The 18,069-nt window shown below is 50.5% G+C and overlaps 2 protein-coding genes and 7 non-coding genes across 9 annotated transcripts; 3 read left to right on the forward strand and 6 right to left on the reverse strand.

Annotated features, from left to right (window-relative positions):
- Window positions 1–81: 81 nt before the first annotated feature.
- On the forward strand, window positions 82–492 carry LOC129063794 (histone H2B type 1-C/E/F/G/I). Its single transcript, XM_054564861.1, has one exon. The coding sequence runs from the start codon at window positions 82–84 to the stop codon at window positions 460–462; it is 381 nt and encodes a 126-aa protein (XP_054420836.1). The 3' UTR covers window positions 463–492.
- A 7,581-nt stretch (window positions 493–8,073) lies between these two features.
- On the reverse strand, window positions 8,074–8,502 carry LOC129063800 (histone H4). Its single transcript, XM_054564866.1, has one exon. It carries the CDS (start codon window positions 8,439–8,441, stop codon window positions 8,130–8,132), a length of 312 nt encoding a protein of 103 aa, XP_054420841.1. The 5' UTR covers window positions 8,442–8,502; the 3' UTR covers window positions 8,074–8,129.
- A 1,013-nt stretch (window positions 8,503–9,515) lies between these two features.
- On the forward strand, window positions 9,516–9,587 carry TRNAM-CAU (transfer RNA methionine (anticodon CAU)). Its single transcript has one exon. It is a non-coding gene; the product is annotated as a tRNA-Met (tRNA).
- Window positions 9,588–10,698: 1,111 nt separating this feature from the next.
- On the forward strand, window positions 10,699–10,771 carry TRNAR-UCG (transfer RNA arginine (anticodon UCG)). The gene has a single exon. It is a non-coding gene; the product is annotated as a tRNA-Arg (tRNA).
- Window positions 10,772–13,375: 2,604 nt separating this feature from the next.
- Window positions 13,376–13,457, reverse strand: TRNAS-GCU (transfer RNA serine (anticodon GCU)). Its single transcript has one exon. It is a non-coding gene; the product is annotated as a tRNA-Ser (tRNA).
- A 2,956-nt stretch (window positions 13,458–16,413) lies between these two features.
- TRNAQ-UUG (transfer RNA glutamine (anticodon UUG)) lies at window positions 16,414–16,485 on the reverse strand. The gene has a single exon. It is a non-coding gene; the product is annotated as a tRNA-Gln (tRNA).
- A 511-nt stretch (window positions 16,486–16,996) lies between these two features.
- TRNAS-UGA (transfer RNA serine (anticodon UGA)) lies at window positions 16,997–17,078 on the reverse strand. The gene has a single exon. It is a non-coding gene; the product is annotated as a tRNA-Ser (tRNA).
- A 388-nt stretch (window positions 17,079–17,466) lies between these two features.
- On the reverse strand, window positions 17,467–17,538 carry TRNAM-CAU (transfer RNA methionine (anticodon CAU)). The gene has a single exon. It is a non-coding gene; the product is annotated as a tRNA-Met (tRNA).
- A 359-nt stretch (window positions 17,539–17,897) lies between these two features.
- Window positions 17,898–17,968, reverse strand: TRNAG-GCC (transfer RNA glycine (anticodon GCC)). Its single transcript has one exon. It is a non-coding gene; the product is annotated as a tRNA-Gly (tRNA).
- Between the last annotated feature and the right edge of the window lie 101 nt (window positions 17,969–18,069).

The raw sequence follows: 18,069 nt of genomic DNA on the forward strand, positions 1-18,069 counted from the left end.
TTGCATGTCAGATTCTATATAAAAGGGACGCAACACAGTGTGCTAAACCTTTCCCTTTCCAGGCTAGCTGTACTCGGGATCATGCCGGAACCAGCCAAGTCCGCGCCCGCCCCGAAGAAGGGCTCCAAGAAGGCGGTGACCAAGGCGCAGAAGAAGGACGGCAAGAAGCGCAAGCGCAGCCGCAAAGAGAGCTACTCGGTGTACGTGTACAAGGTGCTGAAGCAGGTGCACCCGGACACGGGCATCTCGTCCAAGGCCATGGGCATCATGAACTCGTTCGTCAACGACATCTTCGAGCGCATCGCGGGCGAGGCGTCGCGCCTGGCGCACTACAACAAGCGCTCGACCATCACGTCGCGGGAGATCCAGACGGCCGTGCGCCTGCTGCTGCCCGGCGAGCTGGCCAAGCACGCCGTGTCCGAGGGCACCAAGGCCGTCACCAAGTACACCAGCTCCAAGTAGACCCGCAAGGAAGACGCTTGGACTCCTGAACCCCAAACCCAAAGGCTCTTTTCAGAGCCACTCAAATTGTCTCAAAAGAACTGTAACTATTCAGGCTTTGGTGTAAAGTTTTCAGACTTAAACTATTTATGATTTCCTCACGTTTTACCTCCCAGGCATAGTCACTAAAGAATGCCTACAGCTGGGTTTATTTCGTTGCCACAGTAACCAGTGTGGGGAACACAGCCCGGGCCTGGTTTGATCTTTTAATCTTGCACCGCCCGGAGGCTTCATAAACGGCTCGTTTTGGGTTTAATTTCTCACACAAGCCCCCTAACGTCTCCGCAGATTTCCTCACCAGAAGTACCCTTGGGTTGTGTCAGGACTCTTGGCAAGGCCGGGAGTTGTCTGACCTGCCTGCAGCGTTTTCCAACCAGCTTAGTATCTAAGAGTGGTCGGAAGAGGGCTGTCCGGATGCCAGAGAGCAAATGCCCTTGTTATGCAAATGTACCCACGACTTGGAATTCTGCTGCCCGGAGTGACGGGGTTGTGCCCCCAGGGTCCCCTTTGGGCACCCGATTCCCCAGGAGGGCGCCTGCGACCTCCCTGCCCTCCAGTGACCTTGTGCACAGGTCGTTTTCTCCTCTTCAGTTGCTTTTGTTTCCTGGGACGTTAAAAGAGGACTTGATCCTACAGCCACTCCCATTAGGGGTTGGGCACCAGCGCCTGATGCACAGAAAGAAATAAAACAGATCTAAACGCCCATCTGCCTGGTGGAAGCACTGCCTCCAGGGTGCATGAGGCCTTCTCTTAAGGGGGAGGCTGGTTGCAACCTTAGGGACGTGGGAACAGGATCAGAGGGAAAGAGAAGGTGAGAATGAAGGAACAGTGGCCGGGAGACACGTGTGTTCTTTGAGGCCCTGGGAAGTCCTTGGACCAGCCCAATGTCTTTAAAGTCACCGTCAGGTGGGATTTGGAACAGGAGGATCGCCTAGTGGTGAATTTACCTCCCCAGAGCCCTGGGCTGACGGGGGAACGGTGGCCCCTGGCAGAAGGAGCCTGTGCTGAAAAGTCTCCCTGCAAATGCCTGTGGAGCAGATTGCGGCGAAGGTTAAGGAAGTGACAGTTTTGTAACGGAGCCTGTGACGAAAATTCCCTGAAACCCACACATACAGTATTTCTTGCTCTCCAAAACAAATTTTAAATACACTTTGAAAATAGTGTGTTCCTTGTAAAAGGAAAAGTGTGGCTTAAGGGGCACTCGCCACAGCCGGACACGGGCCTGCTGCCCGTTGGGATGCTGAGTTCGCCTGAATCCCCGAAACCCTCGCCTCTGACCTGGGGGTGATAGTGAGCAAGGCCCGCGCGTGGTGCGCGGGGCTGGCCCATCAGAGAACACTGAAAAGCGCTTAGGCGGCGTCTTCGGACAGAGGGAGTCCTCTGGGACACCGGCTGCGGCCGAGGCCTCTGGTCCCCGTGTCAGTGGCGGTGCCCTGGGCCCTGCCCGCCCGGAGTCTGTGTCCTGAGGCCTTGAGTGAGCAGCCGGCCAAAAAGCCCGCAGACCTTTGACATCGGCCAGGGCTCCTCGTCTGGCGGTGTGGACAACACGCAGCCTTTTCTAACGGTCCAGTCAAGCAAGCTGCCGTTCCCGGGCCCTTCTCTTCAGACGCGGGGCACCTCCTGTCACTGTCAGATGCGTTAGGTTATAAGAAAGGGACCCTGGAAACCCACAAGAGCTGCTCAGCGGGTTTTTTTATTCTCTTTCCGTCTCCCCATGCGTCCCGCACCCGGCAAGCATGAGGTGTTTGCCTCAGAAGGGCAGCCGCATTTTCACAGCTCCGAGTGAACCGCGAAATTACTGTCCCCAGTCCTTCCCAAGCTGGGAAAAGCCAGCACCGCCCTGCAGGCTGCTGTAGGGGTGCCCGCAATTGGAAGACCCCTAGCCCTCTCCTTTCATAAAAGCACCACCCTCTTATTGCCTCAAAGGTCATAGGAATGGATTTGAAATAAGAAACACTTGTCCCACCCCGGTGCGTGTGGCTCCGGGGACTGAGTGCCAACCTGCGGACGCAAACGCGGCGGTTTATTCCCAGTCGGCCCGCGCGGAAGGGGCAGCGCCAGTCACCGGTGAGGGATTCTCTTTGGGGAAAAGAGCATTTGTACCAAATACACTTGGTCCTTGATACCGGATGAATTGGATTCAATTTTGATATTAGGAAAGATTGGCGACACTGAGCTTACTTTTCTCATCTTTACACGGAATAGAGAAAACCGTAACACAGACCGATGCCATCCGTGACGAGCTTGCGGGGACCAGTGACTGGTACAGATCCCTTCCTTTCAGAATCGACAGATACATTTCTGAACCAGCTCAGCCAATCAGAGGAGCGGGCAGGGTTAGAGCAGATTTCTTGACTATTTGTTCTAAAATTGTATCTACTCCTAACTTCCACATACTTTAAGCACTTACGGTCTATTATACACAGTTCACACACGGACATTAATAGAATTATTATGAAGCAATCTACACAATGGACATTGTAGGGACATTTTGTATGTGAGCTAAGCGTCTTTTAGATTTCCTCCGAGGCTGCAGACACAGCACACGTCAACGGAGGGGGCTGGACGGATGAGGTGCGGTGCAGTCACACTGCCTGACACGGCCGTGACAAGTGAGCTGTAGCCGCATGCGACAACACGGCCACTTCGTGTCCCCAGAGTGCAGCAATTCCCAGAAACCAGATGCGATGTAATACATGTAGGCTGGTTGTGCTGTGAGAATTTCAATATCCCGGTGACTTCCTACAATAAAGGTTTCTGTGTTATTCATAATGGCTGTTGATGGTGGGTCAGTTCCTGCTGTCATTGCACTTGTCTCCTTTATTCTCAGAACCAGCTGAAGGGACCATGACAGGCCGCCCATGGTCCTAAGGTCCTGCTCAGGGTGGCACGTGTCATTTTCATCCATTTTTACTGGCTGAACAAATCAAAAACGCAAAATGAGATCTCTAGGCTGGTCTTTTCTATGTTACTGCGTCAACACTGTTTCCATGGCAGCAGAGTAGACAGAGATCTGTGTTCTCGAGGTCCCTCTTCTCAAATCAGGAGCGCGGAAGCCAAGGGGAGCAAAAGGCCAGCTCCGACGCGGGGCTTTCGAGGGGAGCCCACAGGTCGGCTGCCGGAGGCCTGGGGACTCCCTGGAGCTGCCCGCTAAGCCTGCGAGGCGCATGGGAGCCTTTGCAGAAGACAGTGTGTTTACCCCTGGGTCTCCAGAGCGACCCTCGCTGAAGGCACTTTCTCTCATCTGCGAACAAGAATAACAGATATTCTGCTTGTTCTGAGAATCATAGGAGAAAGGGAGACTTGCAGAAGAAACCACTTGTAAAACTGTAAGTTAGGAATCTGTGGGGGATGGTGAAGGCCAACATCAAAAGCCAGGTTAAGCGCTTGGCAAGGTGACACTCCTGCAAGGCAGGGCGGGCTGGCAGCTGGCGACAGCCCGAGCCGAGGGGTGGGGGTGGGGGGGTTAAGAAGGCAGAGATACCCGCAAGCTTGCGCTGAAGACGACCGCAACCTCTGCAAAAGAAAGCTTTACCATGCAGGCAGCCTGGGAGCGGAACAGTCCGCGCCCACAGCGCTCCCTCGGTCTGCGAAACTCCCTTGAGCTTCATCTAACCAACTCCTATAAAATAAACGCGGAGACCGTGGTCACTGTCATCGTCTCTCCATCAGTGGACAAGGTCCCATCTGGTCCCCGCTTCCCTCTAAACACTCTTTGCTGTGTCTTTGTGTTGTGCTGTCCTTTCTCAATCTCCCGTCGCTCCCACTCAGGGACCAACACTCCGCGCGGGTCGCGGCATGAATCCACCCGTTTCGTTATCTGCCTTAGGGCTCCGTTCTGGAACAGCTCCTTCCTGCCAACCCACTTTTCTGAGAGACTGCATCTCTCGCCTGTGGCTGCTTCCCTCCCATGGAACACCTATGACAACTCCCAACTATGTGTCCAGCCCAGGACTCCCCCCAAACTGCAGGCTCATGTCTCCAACTGCCTATTTTACATCCTCCTCTTAGATACAGTAGAGGGGTCTCAAACTGCATGTCCCAAACTCCGCCTGTGACCCTCCCTAAGACGCGTCCCATCCATATCCTTCCCATTTTAGCAACCGGCCTCTTCATCCCAGGTGCTATGGCGAAAGCCATTGTGCCCATCCCTGACTTTATTCTTTCAAACCCCACGTTCACGAGCTCAGAAAAAGTCTACCAAGACCGCCTTCAAAACAGATACAGTTCAGCCTCTTTCGCAGTCTCTCACATCAACACGTTGGTCCAGTCTGCTGTCGTCTCTCAAATGCTTTACGGAGGCAGCCTCTGAGCCGCCCCTGCTCCTACCCCGGTCCCTTCTGTGCCAGGCACCCAGAGAGCTTTTAAAATACAAATCAGATCATGTGCACCCTCTGCTCGAAACCCCACAATGGCTCCCGCCTCACTCAGAGTAAAAGTCAGCGTTACATCTGTCAGCGAGGACCACGGCCTGAAGGTCGGGGCAGCTCTTACTAAATGCTGTCTTTGCTCAGTGTTAAAATGTAGCACAAAATTTGCAGCTGCAGCTGTAGCTCTAACAGGCTGAGCTTGACAGGAACCCAACCAACTGCAAAGAAGAAATAAACAGTTAATTAACCAAATCCTGGATAAGTTTAGAAATCAACATGTAGTCAACAAAATAATGTACATAAACCATGGCTAAGCCTCCCTTCAGGGAGGCACCATTTTGGGAACTATTCCCCTGCCCTCCTATACTTGTTACAAGTAAAAACAAAACTTTTTCTTGCAACAAGACATGTGTTTCGCCCTGGCGGTGTAGCTCAGGTGGTTAGAGCATCGTCCTGATATACCAAAATCACAGGTTCCATCCCTGATCAGGGCACATACAAGAAATTGAACAATGAATGCATCAGTATGTGGAACAAACCCATGCTTCTCTTTCTCTCCTTTCCTCTCTCTCTCTCCCTCTCTCTGGAAATCAATAAATAAAAATTTTTTTTTAAAGACTTGTGTTTCTTTGGCTCAGCACACCGTGTTCCGTCACACACTGGCCTCCAAAGCCACGCAGAAACTCCTCCCCTCCAGCCCTCCTTTCCTCCTGAGTGTGAGCACGGTAAGCCCCTGCCGCCTCCAGGCTGCCTTCCTGGGCCTCCCTCCTGCTTGGCGCTCCCTCGATTTTCTTCCCCAAATCATCATGTAGGGGTAAAGCCTTCCAGGACCACGTCGTTTAAATGCGGCCTCTCCCGCACCCCCGCACCCCCCGCCCCCCCCCCCCCCCCCCGCTCCGGTGGTCTCCCGGGCGCTTAGCACACCCAACACACCATATGTTTTCCTTGTTTTGTTTGCCCCCCCCCGTAAAATATAAGTTCCATGAAAACAGAAATATTGTTTTGTTCACTGTTATTCACTGCTATAATTCCAACAGCATATAATTCCCAGTGTCTAGTATATGCTGTGTGCTCAATTTTGTTTTTTTTTAAATTAACATCTTCATATAGCTTTCTCTCCTCCAACCAACACCTTCGCTCCGGTAGCACCTGACACTCTCCCTCGTTAGGCACTGCAGCCCATACCTTTAAAGTAAATGAGATTTGCAATGACTCCGCGGGCTGTTTTCAATCCCAGAGCGTCACCCTACAGATGACTTGCGGGCCCTCACTCTAACCCTGATTTTATACTCATCCTAAGCCAGCAATCAACCTATTAGCCCGAGTTCAGATAAGGCCGACCTCCCGACTCCCCGATAGGGCGCACCAGCGCCTGCACAATAGCATCTACCAACTGTTCCGGGACTGTTGATCGAAAACTAACGTGATTTCAATCAAATCCATGGAAATTCCTTCTACCTTGAAGGGCATACAGGGTATAGACGTCAAATGAAGCGACCTCATCAGGAAATAAGACAAACAAGGGCATCCTCTAGGTCAGATCTACGGCAAAGAAAGGTTAAAAAAAAAAAAAAGTTGGGATAGGGGAGGAGGGAAAAACGTATACTAAGAAACCTGAGACAGAGCCGCAGGTGTAACTGGGTCCACCGCTGTGCAAGCCACGTCACCAAGACATTTGGGCCATAATAGAGATTTTGAAAATGTGAACTGAGTATTAGATATTAAAGTATCTAGTTTTAGTTAAGTGTGAGTATATAGAAGTTTTATTTTTTTAATAGTGTACATTTAATTTGGGGTGTAATATCCTGATACCTGTATGTATACTTTAAAAAATGGTCTGCCTCCTTGCTAATTAATTGTTACATTTGGGTGACCTTTAGGTGTTGTTCACTGAGTAACATTCTCCTATGTACTTGACGTTTTCATACATAAGTCAAACTATATTAAGTCTCCAGGCTGAGCAGTGCCTGCCCGCTCTCCCGCGTGGCCACTCCAATTCTCCCCCAGGGCCTTTGTACTGCAGGGAACAGCTGCGCACACGCCACACAGCGGGCTCCTGCCCGCGAACCCCGCGTCTGCTCCGGATTCGCCTTTGTCCCGGCCCCTCCTCGGCCGCCCGGGGACAGAGGCGGGCAGGGAGGATCCCCTGCCACCTCTCAGGCAGTGCAACCTGACTTCTCCCTGGTAGTGGGGAGCCGTGTACACGCTTCTTCCCACTCGAAGTCCTGGAAAACCGAGCTGGACAACGCTGCGCAAACTTCCTCGCTGCCGCCTGAAACCTTCCAATGTCCAAGCAGGCTTACCCTCCCCACACGATTGCCCAGCAGTGAACTGTCAACGCCTGAAAATGACTCGAAGCTTAAAACTAAAGCTGGCTCGTGATAGCTTTAACTGCGCGTGTCACAAAACAAAAGCAGCTCGTTATTACGGCAATATGTGCGTGACCGTGAAATGGGTCTTGGGTGGAAAAATGATCAAATGGCTGAAAATGGGCGACTTAGCCCCGGAAGCCGCAGACGGCACCCGAGCGCGCAGACCGCGTCCCCCTTGGGGAGCCGAGAGGCGGCGGGAGGAAGGAAGCGGGAGGGGGGAGGCGAGGAGCCTGGGACGGCGGCAGCACGCTTCCTCTCCCACGCACAGGCCCTCCAACTTCAAGGGGAAGTTAGACACCTGAGTTATAGCCCCGACCCCTTAGTCTACTCAACCCTAACTTACGGACTGCTTGGCCTCGGGCTTGGGAGGGGCCCAGTTTAATTACTTTTATACCCAAGCCCATCTCCTTTGAGGGTGCCGACACTCAAGTCTGAAGCCAGCGAAGGGGACAGATTGAGTCCGGAGTCTGCCCACCCTTCCTGACGTAGCCCAGGACAAAAAACCTTCTACTGAGTATTCTTATTTTAATCAACCTGGGCCCCTGCGGGCAGGAAGCAGCACAGCTGCTGACACTCGCGACGTAACATGCTCAGGGAACCCCTAGCAAATCTGAAGTACAAAGGTCGGCAGAGCTCCCAGGCGCCGCCACGTTTAAGTACTGCTCTTTGCCATCGCGGCCTATAAAACACACCGTCCCTGCTATAGAAAAAGACTTCAGAATTCCACGCAAAACTAAAAACGCTCCGAGAAGCTCCTTCCTTTCTGTCCCTCCCCACACCAAAACACGAAAATAGGCGCACAGCTCTTCCAGAGAGAAAATGGGCGGCCCTGAAAAGGGCCTTTGGTGGAGACAGTCAGGTAGATACGAAGGAAGGAATGGGCACCTCAGCCGCCGAAGCCGTAGAGGGTGCGGCCCTGGCGCTTGAGCGCGTAGACCACGTCCATGGCCGTGACCGTCTTGCGCTTGGCGTGCTCCGTGTAGGTGACGGCGTCCCGGATCACGTTCTCCAGGAAGACCTTGAGCACCCCGCGCGTCTCCTCGTAGATGAGCCCGGAGATGCGCTTCACGCCGCCGCGCCGCGCCAGGCGCCGGATGGCGGGCTTGGTGATGCCCTGGATGTTGTCGCGCAGCACCTTGCGGTGGCGCTTGGCGCCGCCTTTACCTAAACCCTTTCCGCCTTTGCCGCGACCAGACATGCTTGCAAGGCTCAGACAAGAACCGAACAGGCTGTAGGAAAGGAGCAGCCCAGTTATATACGCGGAGTGCGGACCTAATTGGAAACAGGAGGCACGCAAGAACTCCCGCCGGCTGTAGGCCCGCCTCCTCGAGACCAAGCGCCGGATGACATCACCGCGAATAGAGCTCCGCCCCTCCCCTCCCGAGGCCGTACGGCCTAGGTCCCCGGATGAGGATTTCCCGAACTTTTAACTGCTTAAAACTAAAGAAACTGACGTTCGTCCCTGTAGAAACGTGAAACCTGTACAGCATTTTGAGTTTATGTGAGCCAAACTGACCTGAGAGGGAAGCATAATCCGGAAAATGACAGTTTTGTATCTTCTTTTACGCAACTGCAATGAGGAAGGATTGCAGAAAAGCGGCAGAAAGCGAGGCGCAGGAGAGTTGACACAACCTGCCCAGTGAGGGGTTCGTGGTCGGTTCACCCATTCAGTACTGAGCCCCTTTATCCTTCACACATTTCGAACTGATTCTCTTCTGCTGGGTGGAGACAGTGCACCTTAGTGGGAACGCGGGTCCCTCGGCCCGATTTCTCGGCTCCTGGGGCTCTCCTGTTCCCGCAGCAAAGCCTTTCCAACCAAATCCTTCCCCCCGACCCCTCCCGCACCCGCAGGAGTCTAAAAGCTGCCAGACGCCGCGCTGCACACCAAGCTGGGGAAATCCTACCAAAAGGGTGTTCGTCCTGAAGACAAGGCCGCCACGGGAGCCCGGGTCCCTTCCCGGTGTGTCTTCTTCCTTTCCTGTATATTAAAACCTGTAATTCTCATTTTAACATCTAGCCACCCTAACTCACCTCTGCGCCTAGTAACTTATGTGTGTTAATGTTTACTTCTCTGATGCGAGTTTTGTCTTCTCCCTGATTGTGATAGCGACGTTATTCCAAACAATTAGTAACTTGTGGTAGTGAAAGTATTGAGATAAATAGGCACCACCCTCCCCACGCCGCCCCCAGCGAACTATTTTTAGAAGCGTTAGTGACGCGAGTCGTTTCTGAGCACTATTAAAGGCGTAATTATGAACGCGTTCACGTAGGCAGCAGAGTGGCGCAGCGGAAGCGTGCTGGGCCCATAACCCAGAGGTCGATGGATCGAAACCATCCTCTGCTAGTTGTGTTTTCCTTTTTCCCTCAGCTACAATTCCGCAGGTTAGTCTCACAATTAAAAAAAAAAGAAAACAAAAAAGAGCCTACACAAATGAGCCGGTAGAGCCACTGCTCCTGGAGCCTTGCGTTTTAGAAAATTAAGGAAGTGTCTTCAGCGCACAATGCTCACATTATCTTCAAACGAACTACCTTGAGGTCACAGTGACGCGCTGACAAGCTTGAAAGAAGCCATCCCAGATACAGTTTTAAATCTATATCACATCATTGGGCTGAGTACTCTACCGAACATTATAAATTCTACAAATATTGTCCATAAAATGATTTTACTGAAACACGTTTTTGTGTAGATTCAGCTATTACATGTAAATGTTGTTAACAGTCAAAATGTTTGTTATCCTACTGTAGTGCGATCTTTTTGTTGTTAATATGTGGAAGCCTCAAATAATAGTAACGGCCCTAAACCCCTCTCTACCCCTGAGAAATGCCAAGAAAAGCATTCTCTTCTTCAAACGGATAGAGACAGTGTGGAAAGCGCTCTGATGTCCCATTGTCACAGATAAAGCACCGGAAGAGCAGGGGAATGAAGGGGGAAATTGCAGCTGCCCGCGCTGGATGGAGAGAGAGACGGTCGGGCAGACGCTGCCTGACGGTAAGACCGCCCTCCGGGCGTGGTTTCCATAACAACTGCCCAGACAGATGTCCCAAGTACCTAGGGTCTGCAAATAGTGAATGTGAGCGAGTATTCATAAGGAAGAAACAATGACTTAGCTTATTGAAAACTATCCCTTGATGCAGACAACATGCAATACTTGAGCATCTTTTAGGAGCCACACACTCCAGTCTTTCTGCTCAGGGGAATGGTAGATTTAACAAAAAAATGGCTTTTCTTCCCAGGGAGGCCCCATACGCCACAAGACAGAAATGATTGTCAGTTTCAACCCTTCCGCAATCCCGACTCCGTGGCCCCAAATGACCTCACACGATCTAGACTTTCCATTTTTCTGCAGACGAAAAGCGAGGACGCCATCGCCTTTGCATCATTGCCTGGCTTACAGGACGCAGAACGGACTGAATGCTCATTTTATTAAATATTTCAATAAACACCCACCGTGAGGGACCACGTGGCCTAATGGATAAGGCGTCTGACTTCGGATCAGAAGATTGAGGGTTCGAATCCCTTCGTGGTTAACTTTAGTTTCGGTACATTCCTAGAAACACTAAGTACCTTACCTCGTGGAAGGGTCTAGGGTCGACCTACCGAACAAATGTCTCCTCACGTTCTTTTTCTTTTTTATTTTTGCATTCTTTCTTTTCCCAGCTCTACATTAAATAGGTCGTTCTAGACAGCCCTGGGGGAAGCGGTGTCTAGGGTGCTTTCCTAGACTGAAAGTCCAAGGAAATAAAGCTGTTCACAAACGGGGAGCTCTCGAGTTCTCCCCAGATTTGGATTTTGAGGGCCTGAGTTTCATTTTCCCAGGCTCAGCTTGTCCTGAGACACTTGGAGAAGGGGGTTTGGATCCTCTGGCCGAGGAGGTCTCTCCAACTGCTGAGTGGGAAATCTGCTGCTCTGTGGAGACCCCAGGCTCTTCTTCACGTTTCACTTCTAGCCTGACTCCGTGGGTCCCTCGAAATTCTAGCCGCTGTGAGTCTACGTTACAGTTTTCCACTCTCCCTCTCCTTTTCCGCCTCTCTCTCGTCCTTTGGTTGTGTTGCCAGCAGACGGAGAAGAACAGCTTGTTTTCCAACCTGAATTACAGCACAGAAACCCTAAGGCCCCTGAAAGGGCCCTGGGGTTTACAGTTGCCTGCAAACAGGGAAACAGAGAAGATGGCTGGGCAAAACACGCAAGCACGCATTCCCGTGCCTCAAACCTGGATTTAATAATTTAGGATGCAGACAAAGTAATTTCCAACTGTTGACTTCATGGTAAGATGGTAAGACATGGTGTTTGATTTCGGATCTAACATCCGTTCCAATGGGGAGGCCGTGAGTGCTCTTGCTAGAGGTCAAAGCAATGAATAATTAAAACAAGGCAGAGAAAACCTGCTCCTTTCCTCAGCCTCTTCGAGCTCCTGTCTCACTGGTTTCCTCTAGCCGCCTGTAAAGTCCAGACTGTAGAGAGAGAACAGAGAGACGCAGCAGTTTTCTACTTAATCTGTTCCTCTTTCCCTCCCTCTTCACTATACGCAAGGAAAACAACAGACCCTTTGGGTTTGAAAGGGGTGAAGGGCAGAGGCAAAATTGCCCCAGACCTACCTCCTCACTTTGGGGGACCCAGGAGACGGGTACACTTAAAATCATCCTTTCCCGTGTGTTAAAAGGAGTGACACACACTCTGGTCCCTTCTGCAGGATGAAGTTTCAGTCCCTCCCTCCCCCCGCCCCGCTGCCCCCCCCCCCCACAATGCCTGGGTTTATTTTACAACTATCTGTTGAATGTTTACAACGTGCAAAGTGGGAGAAACAGGATATAAAAGGGTGGCACACACCCTTAGAACCTTATTTTCAAAGGAGGTAAAGTGGGGAGAGGGCGGCGGGAGGGGGAAGACCGCTCAGGCACCCACGGCAGCAACAGTTCCCTGGTTCTTTGTTGGAGAAAAAGCAAAACATGCAAAGCATGTCACCTGTTTCCTGCAGATTCCACTTTGGCTTTCATTTGGGTCATCACCTCCTGAGCTTTCATGTCCGAGATTAAATGGTTAAAGTGTGCAAACCGTCTTTGAACCACATATGTTATATAAGCCGTATATTGTTACGTGAGATTGAAAAACAGATATTGCTTTAAAATCCATGCTCCCTAGGCCTCCATCTACATGAGGCCTCGAGAGGTCCACGGCTTATGACAAGTGTACTTCAGAAGAATTTTCCGGGCCTCAAAAGTTACAACCCCAGTCGCAGGATTTGAACACGTTGGAAAGGCCTCATCATCTCACACACCTGGTCTAAAAGAGCGTGGTCCCCACGATCCTTAAAAGGAAGGACTGGGTTCGTCTGGTCCCTACCTCAGTCTCCTCACCTGCAGGACCGAGGCAGGTGAGAGAGGGGAAGTTTCAGACGGATCATCCCTTCCACCTCTTCAAACTCTGCTGTTCTACGCTGTGTGCCTGGCCCCTTGCTCTCGTTTACTCGAAGATGAAAACAGGCGACAGATGAGATTTCTGTGGGATTATGTGCTAAAATTAAGACGTACGTGGCAGGATATAGTCAAAGACAGGAGAAATAAATGGAGTCTGGAGCGCTGGGAAAAGATCTTCGATTTACATTAATTCGACTGCAATACAAAGAGAAGAAGGTTTGCCTTAGCAGAGTCCACGGAAAGGGGATGTTTGATCCGGGTCCGGAAAAGGAGTTTTCCAGAAGGAAGCGGAGGCTCCCCTGGCGGGAGGGGCGACAGAAGCGAAAGCACAGCAGGTGGGCACCCTCTGCGCCGGGGGGGGGGGACGACAACGCCGGTTTGAAGGGCAAGGTGGAAGGACCGAGAGTGATAAGGGGGCCAAAGAGAGCCTTGGACTTGGAAACGTGCCTGAGATTTAAAAGGCAAAGGATGTGAGGCAAAAGCTGCCACTTCCGGGGTCCTGCGAGGGGCAGGGCCCGCACCCGAGCGCCGTGCCTGCCTCACCTGCGCCTCCCGCGCCGCCGCTCCCCTCCGAGGAGCATCCGCAGGATTGAGCCGAGTGTGCAGTCCTCTTTCTTCGCCCCAAGGCTGCAATACTCGGTTCACAAAGCACTAAAACAGCCCCTGCTGCGACGCGCTAAAACCTAGCTAGCGTCCACTACGGAGTGGAGCGCTAAACGACGAGGATGGGATTCGAACCCACGCGTGCAGAGCACAATGGATTAGCAGTCCATCGCCTTAACCACTCGGCCACCTCGTCTGCCACGCGGAAGTTTTGGATAAATATTACATTTCTTCAGTCAACAGACTCCTGCTTTGCAAATTTTATTATTTTATTCCAGTTTTCATTAATGGAAATGATGCCTTTGCGTGCATGAATGCTCCCCTTGCTTTGAGAAAGGAAGAAAAATAAAGAAGGGACCGCAAGAAAATAAAGAAGAAAAGGAAGGATGTGGCCCTGAATAAAAATGGCAAAATATACTTCCAAAGAAAAAATGTTGACTCTAAAAAAGCTGATCTCTCAGAAACAGAGAGGAGAAGGGTGGTGAGAAGGGGCTCGCTTGGGGTCGGGGACCTGGGGGCGTGTGGTCCAAAGAATGCAAAGCTTGCTGTTAGAAGAGGAACACCGGGAGATCTCGCACAGCACACCGATTGCAATCAACCACACTGCATTGTATAGTTTAACGTTGCTAAAAGGCTGTGTCTTAAATGTTCTCACCACAAAAAAGAAAGAAAAGATAAGAAAGAAAGAAAGAAAGAAAGAAAGAAAGAAAGAAAGAAAGAAAGAAAGAAAGAAAGAAAGAAAGAAAGAATAGAAAGAAAAGATAGAAAGAAAGAAAAGATAGAAAGAAAGGAATGAAGGAAGGAAGGAAGGAAGGAAGGAAGGAGGGAGGGAGGGAAGGAAGGAAGGAAGGAAGGAAGGAAGGAAGGAAGGAAGGAAGGAAGGAAGGAAGGAAGGAAGGATCATTCTGTGATGTGAAGGAGGTGCTGGCTGATGCTACTGTGGTAATCGCATTGCAATATATAGCCGTATCGGATCAACACGGTGTACAGCTTAAATTTACACAAAGTTTTATATCGATTATCTCGCTCTGTTTTAAAGCCCTTATAGGGTAGCATTTGTGTTATGTTGGGTGATTTGGAGAGGGTGCAAGAAAACCCGGCTTTGCTCTGGGTTGGTCTCTTTCAGGAAGGGAGGGCATGACTCTGTGATCGAGTATCTTAATAAACTTTATCTAAATGAAGGTAAGAATATAAGGAAGCTACAGCTGTAAACTAGTGGTCCCTCATTAGTTGAAAGGAGACGTTTGGTATTGTTGTGGTTGGCACAGTGACCTTCTATTATTGTCTGTTCTTAGAAGAGGTTATGAAAAGTTTTGTTGCTGTTTGTGGGCCTGTTGTTTCCGTCTGCTTTCTTTACCATCAGAGAATGACTGTGTCTGATGCTCCTGTTCTGTGATACTGTTTATGTTCAGCAGCAGGGTCCCGTGGCCTGGCAGTATTGAGCCGCCAGAGGAAAGAGCAACGCTGGTGGGGAGTCAGGGGCAGGGGCGAGGGCGGGGGCAGGGGCGAGGGCGGGGGCAGGGGTGGGGGTTCGAATCTAAGGGAGTGTCTGTACAGACCAGAGTGTGATCTGGGTCTGGGAAAACCCGAAGACAAAGCCATCAAAGCTGAGAAAAGGCCACTGAAGATTTGAAGTCTAGGTGCTGGCCATCCCATTATGTGTACCTTGAAGGTGGGTCTGCACGGAAAGGCTGATGTGTACCCCTAACAGATCCGTTTGTCTTCAGAACGATGTGGGCAACCATCGGCACAAGGAGCGTGGACGGAGCCTGTGACAGGTCGCAACAGCGGAGGCTCCGAGATGCGCAGGGCAGCCGTGCCGCGGCACATCAGGAGCTTGTCCAGCGAGGTGTCAGCGTTTAGGCGCTGATGGAACACTTTAAGGGGCTCGTGAAAGGAAGGACCTGGATTGGGGACTGTAAAATATAAACTCCTCATCACTGGGGCCAGAGCTCTAACTCATCAGGCCCTGGGGAACTCTGGGGGGAAAGGGACGTCAGTGTAAGTGGGTGCTCCCCCACTCAAACTCAAGACAATTTTTCCAGCGGCCAGCGGCTCAATGTCGAATGGGTTGTTGATGTGGAAGTAATCGGCAGCCAGGTGTGTCCACCTCTAAGGTTAGCTAGTGATTCAGACCCACAGGGGAAGGTCGCCAAGATGTCGCTGAAGTCCCAAAGAGATTTGGACTCAAATTGCTGGATTCAGAATCCAGAGTGCTACCCATGGGGTCCTTACATGGGGAGCTTTCTACTACAGATATTACGTATATTCTTGCATCAGTCAGCTACTTTTTGAGGGGGCTTCAGAGAAGACTTGTGGGAGGGGCCTCTGACAGCGGGACCATGAGGGCCCTGGGCAGGGAAGTAAGAGAATCTGCCTGACCTGGGGAACCCAGGCAAGAGTACATGTCAAGAGAAAAAGGAAAAATCAATTCTAAGTTAAGTCTTCTTAACCTTAAACTGAAAAGAGAGAGAGAAAGGTAGTATTCTACAAAGGTGATCTATAAAGGATGCTTTTCCGAAGGGCGAGGGCTTACAGGAGGCTCTCTGCGTGGCAAGGGTATGTGAATAGACGAGGATGCACCAGCGACAGGAGAGGAACACTGCAGAAGACGTCTCCACAAGAGCAGCAGGTCCCACCTCGATTTCGAGTCTGACCGCTGGGTTCAAAGTCCAGAGTGCTAGCCATTCCACCATGAGGCCTCTCAAAGGTATGTGAAAAAATCTATAAACATTCCTCACAGAGCTTGCCATTGTTTACTATTTTGTGAACTATAACTTTAGTTTAAAACATCAGTAACTTAAAAATCTGCTGTATCACAGACAGCAGAGGCTCCAAGACACCAACGCGTGGGCTCACACTCGCTGCGGACTTCTCAAGGCCAAGTGTGCATATTTGAAATTGATGAAACCCAAACCCAGAACTGAGGTCCCAGCGGGGAATGTGAATGAATGCTTGAGCACCCAGGAGAGAACCTAACTTACCAGGATCTCAGGAATCTCTGGCCCAATGTGGATGGAGGGACAGGGGAGGACAGATGGGGGATCCAGAAGAAGGCGTGGGGTTGCTACAGTGCAGGACAGCGGGATGGGTATGACTCTGTCCAGGTGCAAAGGTGATTGGAAGGGCGAGGGAGACACTAAAAGAAGAGCAGGTCCCACCGAGATTTGAACTCGGATCGCTGGATTCAAAGTCCAGAGTGCTAACCATTACACCATGGGGCCAACGACGTAAATTTTAATAGCACAGTTTTCCAAGTGCGTTTGCTATGCAGTCTGTGACTTTCAGGTAATTTCTTTCCTAGAGATGTGGATCCTAGAAGGAAATGCAGCGGTTTTGTCAGGCAAAAAGTCGAGTAGAGTTCACTCCTGCTTGGAATTTTTCTCCTACCCGTAGAGGGTTAAAGTAACAGCCTTCCTTGCAAAATCAAAACTGTATTTCCAGGCAATCTTGGGAATTAAGAAGAAACATTTACCTCTAAGTATTTTTACTTCCTTTCTTTTGCTTGTCCTCATTTCCCAATGGACCAAAGGAAGGTATAATAAAAGATACTTCTTGTTATATTTACTCTTTTCCGTGTTGCATATATAAGGGGCTAGAACTACCTACTTCCAATCTTACGAAGAGACACATTAATAACGACCAGGAAACCTGTATTTCGTGTTGTTTTAGTGTGTGGTCGAGTTTCTACAGTTGATCCAGCAGATGATGTACCGGCAAAGAAAAGTATAACTGCGTAGTCGGCAGGATTCGAACCTGCGCGGGGAGACCCCAATGGATTTCAAGTCCATCGCCTTAACCACTCGGCCACGACTACGAGACTCCGGTGTGTCCCTGGATAAATTCCCATGACGAATACAACCTTTCCTGTTACACAATTGCTCTTTCTGTTCGGCAGCTGTCCCGGAAAGTCTGTCGTCATGGTAAAAACAACAAGATCTGGAATGTCAAGATGTCAGTTGCAGAAGTTATTAGAAATTATAACAATCGGACTTGACATACGTATTACGAACTCTCACAGGTGTACTGGTCCCCAGACCAGAGATACTGAATCATAAGAACTGCCAGGTTAGTGAGTAGCACGTACCGCAGTTAGAGGCTGAGAGCAGCGCACCTGCAGAGCTGATCCACGGATCAGTGATAATCTTGATCCAATCCCCTTTCCACAATAAAAGGTGAATTGTAATCAAGAGGAAAAGCACACTTAGCAGAGGATGGTTTCGATCCATCGACCTCTGGGTTATGGGCCCAGCACGCTTCCGCTGCGCCACTCTGCTAGCCTGTAAGTTCTGCCCTTTCAAGTACTATTCGAAAAATAAATTTTGCATTTTCCTTCTAAATGATTGGTGGGTATATTTCAGTGACTTCTTCTAAGAACGGCATCAAAGGACACCTTCATGCACGTGCAAGACTTCAGTCCACCTCCAATAATAGCGGCTTAGAACTCACCTCCTACAGGCTCAGTCTTCAGATGGAAGTTTACTCGAGCTCTGACAGCAATACCTTCCAGGTTACAGGGAAACCATACACATGCTAATTAGCGTAATACATGAAGGTGAAATTCCAAAAGGAACGTTAACTTGGTTCTTTCTCAGCTCAGCCATCTCACTGCAGCGGAGGCCAAGAAAACGGGTGATGCATTGGCCGGGAATCGAACCCGGGCCTCCCGCGTGGCAGGCGAGAATTCTACCACTGAACCACCAATGCACAGGCACAGTAGTACCTTTTACATGTCCTTACATATAGGTCCTTACAAAATATACACATTGTCACTAAATTATTAAAACAATGAGCATGTATGTTTTCTT

The sequence above is a fragment of the Pteronotus mesoamericanus genome, unplaced genomic scaffold (assembly GCF_021234165.1).
Source record: "Pteronotus mesoamericanus isolate MK-2021 breed Mesoamerican mustached bat unplaced genomic scaffold, CSHL_Meso_final scaffold_99, whole genome shotgun sequence".
Taxonomy (NCBI): domain Eukaryota; kingdom Metazoa; phylum Chordata; class Mammalia; order Chiroptera; family Mormoopidae; genus Pteronotus; species Pteronotus mesoamericanus.